Genomic DNA, 10,900 nt, shown 5'->3' on the forward strand with positions numbered 1-10,900 from the left:
TCCCTCCCCGCCTTTTTTTTTCTCCACCCTAAATTATTTTAAAGATCCAGTTAGGACTAATGCAGTTTGACTTGTGCTTATATTCTGTTCTGTTTGTTTCTGTGCTGGACTTACTTTCTTTAGTTATCATCTGGAAGCAGTTTGACCATTTTTATGTAGTGTAAAGCTTCAGCTAATAAACTCTGGTGGATCTCGGCTGACAAAACACAGGACCGAGCTGGTTCTCCTTTTCTCTTCTAATCTTAGAAGGCTTAGGATCACAGTGCAGAGGAGTACAGTGGGCTCTTCAAAGGACTATCCAAAGTGCACTATGACCTGGGCTGATAGGAGCTGACGCTGTGAGATGTGCTTGAGAGATTTTACTTTCTAGTCTTCAGTAGTTTTATTTTATGGGGTTTTCCCTTATTTAGTCATCTAATATTGACTATATCTTACAGTAGCAGCTGATGCTATTGCAATATGTACTGTGTAGTCTCCCCTCCAGAATTTATAATCAACTGCAGTTGTTCTTAGAAATGCCCAAGCAAAGTTTTGGGCACAAAGCCCTAGTGACCTGGACTTTTCAAAGGGGAAAATCTATGTGGTAGGAGGGAAAGCTGAGGCTCCTATAAAGCGAGGCAACTTGCAGGCTCACATTGATCAGTGGAAGAACAAAAAATAGAACTTGCCAGATGGAATACCTTGTCGGTTGGAAAACCCTGCCTCTGCCGTGTGTACTGAAGTAATTCATCGCTGTTGGCTGCACATTTGAACAATGCTAATTCTGTTCTAGGCTTTTACTGTGTAGCTGGTTACCTACTTGCTATGGACAGTATGTGTGCATCTTCATCCCTAGCTTTTACAGGAGCCAAAATTTTGAGGGGATGTGCAAAGGACTACATTTTTGACAAATCGGTGTGTGAAGGGGCATATTGATCTATTCTGTAGTTTAGTTTGGAAATTTAGGCATTTAGGCAGCTGGGAGGTGTGCTTGCCTTGTATCATAAATGAACTCTTTTGGCTTGTTTAAGTAGGCATGTGTGTGGGTTTTTTTTTTCTTTTTTCTTTTTTTTTTTTTTTTAAATCTTTGTTGTCATCTGACTTGGCTTTTATTCTTCCTAAGAGCCTCATTTTCCACGCAGTCAGACTACAACATCTGGAAGCCATCTCTTCTTTGGCAGGGAAAGATGTGACAGACACAATGAGGTGTAACTTCTACTTTTGTTATCTTACCTTTGCCTTTTTTAAAAGATATCTAAAACCAAACCATTTTAAAGATGTATGGGAATTTCAGGTGCGTTGTAGCAAAGTTCAGGAATATCGTTGGGCATAATCATTAGAGAATAATACAGGTATTTTTTCTGTTTAATAAGGGTAATAGTTGCATTTATTGTACAGTTGATTAATTTTTCCGTATTTTGTAATGCTTATATCAAGTGTTTTAAACCCACATTTTACTGGACAGTGTAAATTACTAAATACCAATATAAAACCCTCATATGATTCAAAGCGTAACAGTATATTTATACTTCAAGATAGTATTTAACTGCATTAAAGATATTGACATTATTAGTGCTACTTTAATGAGTAATCCTATGACTGTGAAGCACTGTAAAATGCTCTTTTCCTTCCATAATAGTTGTTCCACATATTTATTTAATAAAAACAGCAGCAGTCCAAAAAATACTTTCAATGAGAGGGGGAGTATTTGATGGTGAAGTTGAGGTTGGCAGAGTTATTAAGGTGGTACAGAGGTCCTTGTATGTTACTCACTTTTCAAATCTCTAAACTTGGGGTAAAGTCTCAACCTTCACTTTAGGTTTAAGCCTGACTTTTTTCATATGTCCTTTTAAATCTTTTTCTTTTTTCTTCCCCCCCCACCCCCACCCCCCAAAAAAAAAAAGCAGCCTGTTTAAGCTTTTGCTTTCACAGCATTAAACTGTGAAAACAAATTTTGCTTTCTGTTTACTGATGTGTGCATTACCTCTGGGGACCTATGTTTTCCATGTGCTTGCCTGTTTCCTGGCTAGTTGTCTTCTCAGGTTCTGGCGGTCACCATCAGCTGTTAGCTGGGCTTCTCTGGAGGCTGGTAAGAAGCAAAAGGTTATGTAGGTATATGTGCAGTATATGTGCATTATATAGATAATGAAAACGTAGGAAATGCGTGTGAAAAGGGGTAAGGAGAATGCTTTGAGAAAGGAGACAGCTAAGAGTGGGCAGGTCCCTGATGAATTTACAGGTAGGACATGCTGTTGCCCTGTGATATGTGGGTCACAGGTTAGGTGCTTACCTCCAGGGCTGCCTCTCCCCTTGGCAGGTAGCCAGGTGCATGAGTGGGAGCCCAGTGGGGGATCTGGGCCTTACTGCCTGCTTTGCTGCACTGGAGCCACAGAACAGCAGACTGTTTGTTGGCTGTGGCTCATCCCAAGGGAAGGGGAGGAATATTAGCAGCAGCTATGCGAGGACTCCAGTTTACCACTTCTCTTCTATATATCTGGTCCTGTGTCGCATCAGAGCTCTGCTCCTGCTGGTGATGCACTGATGTTGGCAAAGCTCATTGTGGGCTTTTTTGTAAAGGGGTAGAGTTCAGCTGTCTGGGATATTGCATCTAGTGACTTGTGTGGCTCAGGATGAGTTGATTCAGCTGGCTGATCCAATGGGGAGCTAATCATGGGAGAAGGAAATGGTTTTGTTTTCATAATTTGCTTGCTGCTGGTTCATTTGAGTGCTAGAAGGGAGCAGAAACTTTCCTGTGTGTTTGGGAAGCGGGAAGGAAGACGACTGCTTTCAGCAGCAGCCCACAGTGTCAGAAAAGCGTGTTCTGAGATGGCTCTTTCCCACTTAATCAGCAGACTTGTTGCATGAACTAAAGAGCAAGTATCATAAAAATTGAAGAAAAAGCAGGCCAGGCAATAAAAATGGAAGTGTGATGGCATAAAATCAACAGCCACCATAACATTGCATTTTCATTTTTTGAAAGATGAAGAGAAAGAGAGATATGTGGAGAGAAGTGGTGTGGAGGGGGTGTAAGAGCTGGAAGTTTAGAAAAAAATAAACTGTGAAGAAAGAGACTGAAAAGATAAGACCTGTATAAATTAGGTCATTTAGGTTCTTTGTTGGAGTGTTAACTGCTCAGTGACTTTGGCACCGTGGGCTGTTACTGTGTATACAGACCATGTCTCTGTTGGTAAGCATGGAGGGATGTAGATTGATGATGTCTAGTTCAAGTCTTCTTGTAAAGGAATTACAAGACTCATTTGTTAAGCAAACAGCACAAAAATAACCAGACATCTAAAGGTATTAATTGCATTATTTTTCAGTTTAGTCTTGATTATGCTATCATAATATGATCAAAACTGCTGATACGGTTATAACTAAATCATGTTAAAGTACAGTTGTTACAATACAGAATGCTATTTGAAGTATGTTTTCTGTATTTTACTCAAATTACAGAATTGCTTTAAAGCTTGTTGGCAGCTGAAATATTAGGTTGTGTAATATTAGTAGAAATAACACACGTAGAAGTAACACCCTCTTTCAGGCCTGTAGGGAATGTTATGCAGTTGCTCAAAGTCTCGCTTAAAAATCCACTTACGACGATGAATGCAAAAGTAATATGAAGAAGCATAATTATTTGGGGGGGGGGGAACCCCAAACAACCAAACCTTATTTTACAAACCAAAAGTTTACACATATTCTAGTCTCTCAGAAAAGGAGTGAGGGGCGTAATGTAGTTGATAACAGCTTTCTCTTCTAAAATAATTAAGGGAAAATATTGGACATACTTCTGATCCGTTATTTAAATTTTATCTGACTAGTGTTTTAACTGTTGCTGCTGCATAATTGGTTCTGAAGCATCAGCATCTCTCATTCATGGATAGATAAATAATTCAGGGATGAACTTTAGCCACACACTTCAGCATCACAATTTTAGAAGTTCTAATTTTCTGGATTAAGAAAGTGAGGTCCTTGATTTTACAGGTGATTAACTGAATTACAGGGGAAAAATCGATACATCTCTGAACAGCCATCCACGTTTCCAAAACCTTTGTCCTGGCCACGTAGCCATTTTTAAACTTTGCATTTCTTGCCTTCCCAGAAAATTAATAACCACTTTACTGATTTGCCTTATAAAACTTCCAGATAATAGACGCCAAGCAACAACAGCAAAAAGTGCATGTGTAGGAAACCAAAACCCACTTACCTGAAACACTTGGCTGTGAGCTTTTTAAGTAATACTCCAGTTACTGCATTTATACAAGTGTATGAAACACAAGCTTCTGGGACAGATCTTGTGATTCTTTATAATTTTTGTGTGTGTATATGTATATATGCATATTCTTTTAACAAAGGCTGCTGGCTGAATTATATTAATGTTTGTTTAGCCTATTTGTGCATGTAATAGAAATTGTGAGAGGACAGGTAGCACTCAGCAGCTGATGATTGCATATGTGTTATTGTGTGAATTGTGCTGGTGAATTTTGTCCACTTTTGCCAGATCGCGACAGTTGGCCAGTATATTTGAGTTGATCACAACCATACCTAAATTAATTATTCATGTATTGGGGAAAAATAACCTTTTAAAATTCACATGTTTTTCAGTGAAGACACGTTTGAGTTCTTTATGGTATTTCATGCTTAGCTCTTGCTTTTATCAGTCAAATTATTTTAGATAGAAACTCCTCTTACATTTAGAGTTGGCAACATTAGGTATGATTAGTGTCCCTGGACTACTTCTGTTGTTCCAGTGTTTTTTTTAGTTCATTAACATTTTGTTAGCAAAATTTTAAATGGCAAGGTACAATAAAGGGATACATTATTTCTGCTCTTAAAATGTATTTTGAAATTCTTCTGCTTGCTTTTGGAAACTAAATACCGAGAGCAGTTGTGCTACAGCAACTGTATGCATTTCTGTCTTTTGGAAGAGTCATTGAATCAAGCATGTATGTGCATTTATTTCAGAAAAGATGCAGGAATCTTCTGATGTCTTTATGTGAGCTAAATACAAATCTAAAGGAAATGTGCTACAATATTATTGCAGTTTTAGCAATCTATTATAAAGTTTATTGCACAGAAATAACTAGGTCAACCTCTGGATGACCTGTCTTTTGGAGTTTCTTCAGTTAGCTTTAGGCTAGAGCTCCACCTTGTGATCTTTCAGCCGGATACATTTTCTTTTTATAGTTAATAATTTAATTATGATTTCACAAAGTTGAGTGACTTTGGAAAGTTTTCACAGACTTGAGAGATTTCAGTATCTGCTTGGGAAAATTAAAGGTGGAATTCTGCAAACATGCAAAAAAGAAACTGAAGAGCTGCTTTTTATGATGCACTTCAGTTTAGATTTAACTTATTAAAATAATCTGCTTATTAGGGCACATTTAATAGATAACGTAGACTTTCACTGTTTGGAATGGCATCTACAAGATGCCAACAATTTCACATTCCTCTTTTCAGACTGCACTGTGATGAACTTGATGTATTTTAAAAGTTCTGACAGGATGCTTATATGGACTGTTGTCCTTTCTCATTGACTTCCCAAACTGGGTGCTTTGAATGAGTTATCAAATATGTGCATGAAAAAGACATGGCTGGCAGTAGTCTTGAATTTCCAGAAGGCATTTACTGAGATCAAGGATAATGGGGAATGACCAGTGCCAGTCTTTTCCCATACCAAAACAGGAGAACATCAAATAAAATTGAAAGTGATAAATTCAAAGCAGAGAATATGCCTCTTGGTAGTATGGAGTTTGGCTGTGGGAGTTCTTGTGTGGAATACCATTGCTGCTGAATATTGAGTTCGAAAAATAATTGGAAATATTAATGGAAAAAATATTGATAAGGGGTTATAAAATATAGGGACAGCCTCTCTGGCTGAAAAAATCCTTGAGTTATTTCTGGATGCTGGGAAGGTATTCAGGGAAAACATCACTAATAAGAACAAAGCAAATGTGTTCTTTCTTGAGCAGCTTCTGTTGGCCACTGCCAGAGAGGGCATGCTCTGGTCGGTTGACACTGCTGGTTGAGAATCAAAAGTACGTGTCATATTCTGGATGTATGTAAATCTCTTAAAATTATCCTTTACTGAGGCAAATGCAAGGGGTTTTTTGGTCATTGCTGGAGATGCTTGACGCTAGAGATCCCTTACAGTCTTACCTCATATATTTTTGCAAGGTGTTCATCTGTAGCTACTGTTTTCCATAATACCAGTGTATAGTGGCACTCATGAGAGCCAAGTTTCTTTTTCTTCCTTCAAGAAAAACAATTCTTGAAACATAAATCTTAGTAGCTTAACGCTTCAGCGTCTAGCAAGAACTTGATATTTCTTTCCCATTTTATGAGGTGATTCTGACCAAACAATGCCATGTTTTCTTTCATGTTTTGTTGTTTGTACTAAGATGAACGGTTCTTACAAGAAGTTCAAGTTAGTATAAACTGAAGTCAGCTCGTTTTGTCAAGTGATTTGACTTGTTTGATGTAGAGAATATATACTTGAATAATTTACCCGTCCTTTTTCAAAGTTTTGTAACTACTTTTTTTTCTTCAAAGTATTTCTGTGTTTGTAAGAAACTTTATTGAGAATTTTTGCAAAATTTGGTAGGACAATAGATTTGCTTTTCAGAAACGGAGCTAAAAATGTGTTAATTCTGTGAACAAGTGGTTAACTTGCTTTGTTTCTCAGTACTTTCAAATGTTATGGAGTGGGTAATTTTAGTATTGTAAATAGGTAGTATTAATGAGCCATAATACAAAACTTGCCTGTAAGCATCCTGATTGTCACTTTAGTACATATGTTGCTTCTCAACGTTGAAAAATGTGAACTAGAAAAAGTCAAATGACAACATGTTTATAGACAGGTTGAACTTGAAACTGAGCAGTGTGGTTTTTGAAGTTTGCATCTTTGCTTTGCACTGAGACTGAATCCCAAGCATGCCCAAAAAGGGCTTGTGTGGCTGGATCTCTTTCTTTTTCATTCCCCCACCCTTTACTGAGGTACACCTCTGAGCACGTGCTAGCCTGATGACCAAGGCACTAACTGTGGTATTTTTCCAAGTTGAAAATGCTGACAGGAATCAGAGAAAAATCTTTTTTTAACCAAAAAAAAAAAAAAAAAAAGTGTGTGTATACCTATAATATAATCCAAAGTGTAGAGCATTTTGATACGATGTCACCAACTGAGCATATAGTTTTACAGACAGCCTGCATGGTATAATAGCTCCTTGCCACCAAAGAAGGGAGTTTTACTCTTCCCTCCCCTGCTTGTGGCTATGCAGTCTTGTGTTTCCCATGCATTGGCTTCCGGATACCTGCTGTTGAACCAGTTTAACTTGATAATCCAGGGAAAAAAATTCTTGAGGTGTATTTTGCCCATTTTATTGGGGGATTGAATCAGGTGACACTGAATGGCAGAGCTTACAAAGATAAATGGCTGGGGACGGGATGTTACCCTGCCTGTGAATGACTGTTTGCTAAAGAGATTGTACAAATGGAGCAGGAGAGGATGAAACGCACTGGTCATGTGCCCGTGTGGTTTTAGCGAAGGGAGGAATAGGGTGACAAAGGTTGCTGCCATTCTGCAGCAGCAATGTTTTTGAAGCTTTTTATCCTCTGTTCTGGATGAATACTGTTCCAGCTGAATTTTAAATTCAGCATGTTCTGGATGGAACATGCTTTAGTAGTTGCAGACTATCTTGAGTTTCACCAGCCTATCTCTAACCTCCTCTCTTTTTGCCACTATTTCTTTCCACTCTGGTTCTTTGCTTTTATGTAATTGTGTGAAATGTGAAGAAAGAGAACCTAGTAAGTTCAGGGTTTATGGTTTCTCTCAGCTCTCTGAATTCTGGAAGCTACAGTGGCCCCTAGCATTCAGAATAAGCACTTGCAGGAACAAAAATGTACAGCCTCTATCTACATATTCAATTGAAATGCAGTCTCTGAAGCATAGCTACCAGACATTAAGCAACATGTGCTTAGCATGCCAAAATTAAATCTTTCCCTCAAACACCTAATCACTCCAGCAAGCTGTAGAGTCAGTAGACTTTGATGCTGAAGGTTTTTCTCCTTGCTGTGGTATCTTTTAAAAGACATGAAAATCATGCTTTCTTAATTCAGCTTTATAAAAGTTAGCCTGGGGCAAACAATTAACATAGAAAACTTTAGCCTGCATGGTTAAATCTCACATTTGACGTATCCAGTGAATTTCTTTCCCCTTAAACATAGGAAAATTAGATAAATAACAAAATCTATGAATAGGTGGCAATGTTATAATTAAGTTGAAAAGCAAGTATTTCACAATCTTACATTTTCTTGATAAAACACTATGCTGTTTCTGATGTTTTTCTTTATAACATGTGGATGGTATTATCTTCCTTGATATTCTTAGAGTCTTGGCAAATGCTTTAAATGTTAAAACTGCTGTAGTCCTGGTTTATCAACTCTGGAAGAGAGGGAGTTGTGAAACAGCTGGCTAGGCTATAAGAACTTGTTGTAAGAGCTTATCTTTGGAAAATGTCATGGAAGCTTACAAATCAGAGGTACGAAGTTGGTATACATAATGTCCTTAAATGTATATACATACTGTGCTTTAAATTTAACATCAAATCTGGTTTTGGTTTGGTTAACCAGAAATATCCTAGTGTTGGTAAGTCTGGGCACGGCAGTGCATGGTGTTACAGTTCAAATTTAAATCTAGTGTAGATTTAGAAATAAAAGCTATTACTTGCAAGGTGTTTATGAAAACCATTCCAGTTTGCTCATCCTATTCAGAAAAAGTTTTTTTGCCAAATGTTTTTGTATTTTATTTTACTTGCTTGTAAGTGATGCTTGTAAGATTTGCGGAGGTACTTTGTAGTAAGATCATGGGAGGAGTCAAAAATATGAAATCTTTAAACAGGAAGAAGCTTGTTTGGAAACGGGGTGGCATGATCTAAATTTTCTGTGTTTCCAACTTTTTTTACCCCTTCATATGTGGAAACATTTTCACTGTATTTATTTATTTTATTATAGAAGTTGTCCACTACAAAGGAAGAAAGAAAAGTAAGCTTGTACTTCAGACTGGTTTTTGAATATCTTTCTAATACAGTGGTGTTCCAGAAGATGATAAAGAAATGATAGCAGCTCCAGAAATACCAACTGATTTTACTCTCCTTCAGTAAGTGTTTTAAGAATTTGTAGTTTCATTTTTAAATGTACTGGCTCTTTGTAGTGTTAATATATATGGTTGGTTTTCTTTTGGAAACAAGGAAACAAAATGAGGGAATAGGGTTCTAGATTTTTTTTCCTATTGAGATGTTGATAAAGCATTGTCTGAATTCTTTCTTGAGTATCCACAGTAATTAAAGTAAGTATTTTAGAAGTGCTTAATTATTTTCAATCAATTTTTAAACTTTGCTAGTAGGAAGCCATTGTAGCAAGACACTTTTTTGTTTATGTTACGTACTTCTCAGGATTTTGTCTTTCAAAATGAAATGTTTGAATAAGAAACTCTTTGATCAGGAATACAAAAAAAAGTTTCCGTCATTAAAGCCGTCATAAAGAGAGAGAGGAAGTAGTTGAGGTGTTTGCCCTTAATAACTGGGGCAGGTCGCCTAATATTTAAAGTACCTAATGCCAAATGCTTTAGTTAAAGCCAAAGTCTTAGCTTCCCTCAGGCATCAGTTCCTTGGTGTTTCTGACATCATTTTATTAGTTTGCTAGTGTTCCTACAATTTTTAAGAAACAGACATTTGAATTTCCAAGATTTAAAATCGGGTATAGATTACATTTTGGACAGAGAAATAAAGTGATTATTTTAAGCAGACCAAAAGAATCCAGTTCCTCACCTTTTAATTGTCAAGAAATTGACATGAATACATTTCAACAGGCTGTTGAAACGGATTACATTAGTAGAAAATCTAAAAAGATACAAAGATGCGGTTTTGTATCAATGAGGTTGTTTGTGTGGGATTTTTTTCCTTTTAATGAGAAATAAAGATAAATTGGAAGATGGTTTAATATGAAATACTGTTTTTACAGCTGTTTATAATGGTTTTTTACTCAGTTGGTACAGTTCATTGCTTAGTGAAATGTTTGGAATTTGTGTTGTATTCTTTCCTGTGAAAATAAGAACACCTAGGAAGTTCTGAAGAAGAAATATTTCTCACCTTTTTCTTTCTTTCTTCCCCCCCCAGGTTAGAGACTTTTTCAGTCCATATCAGTGTACATAGTCAACAAAACCAGAAATAGCAAAATACATGTTAAAAGGCAGAAAGCTCCTTTCAGGCACTTGCAATAGTGAGAGACCTTAAGTTTATGGATTGTTTTAGAATGTTATAAGTAAATACATAGGAATGGGTCTCCCGTGCCCCCGATCATCTTTATGATTGGATTGTTGAATTGAATCAGGAAGCGTGTATCAGAAATTTGTGATAGCTTTCAACATAAGTGTGTACCTCTTAACTACTTACTTAGTTTCTAGTAGCATGAAAAGATCTGCTGAGACACTTTGGTTATGAGGGAAGGTGGCGGTTTCTTTTTTTGCTGTTGGGTTTTTTCCTCACTTTTGTTTTGTTTTAGTATTTGTGGCAGATACTTACAGTGCACTTTGCTTTTTGAGATGGTGTAAAGTTTGTCATGTGCCAAAAGCAAGGTTCCCAACCTGTTCCTATTTTCTACCCACCTTCACATCTTTTAACCTTACTGTATGGCTTTCTTCGGGGTAGAATTGTTTGGAGGAGATGGGGTAGGGTGTGAGTGTGAGGATATGCTCTGATCTGTTCCTTGACAGTAGACTTAAACAGAAGAAAAAAGCAGTTTTACTGTTAAAGTTGACTTATTTGACTGAGAGCATAATGTGACTTCATGTAGTATATTTAAGAATATTTCTGATGAAATGTGAAAATGGTTTGTCTTTTTATCTTTGCAGGGAGTCTGAAACACACTT

General features: G+C 37.0%; 1 protein-coding gene across 1 annotated transcript in view; it reads left to right on the forward strand.

Annotated features, from left to right (window-relative positions):
- The first annotated feature begins 9,086 nt into the window (after positions 1–9,086).
- LOC104083369 (cohesin subunit SA-2) overlaps positions 9,087–10,900 on the forward strand; it is a 24,853-nt gene continuing 23,039 nt past the window's right edge. Inside the window, exons 1-2 of the mRNA XM_009586839.1 lie at positions 9,087–9,130; positions 10,883–10,900. The exon at positions 10,883–10,900 is cut by the window's right edge and continues 49 nt beyond it. Coding sequence (XP_009585134.1) covers positions 9,087–9,130; positions 10,883–10,900 — 62 coding nt within the window. The remainder of the gene's footprint in view (positions 9,131–10,882) is intronic.

Source organism: Fulmarus glacialis, unplaced genomic scaffold (genome assembly GCF_000690835.1).
Source record: "Fulmarus glacialis isolate BGI_N327 unplaced genomic scaffold, ASM69083v1 scaffold721, whole genome shotgun sequence".
NCBI lineage: Eukaryota > Metazoa > Chordata > Aves > Procellariiformes > Procellariidae > Fulmarus > Fulmarus glacialis.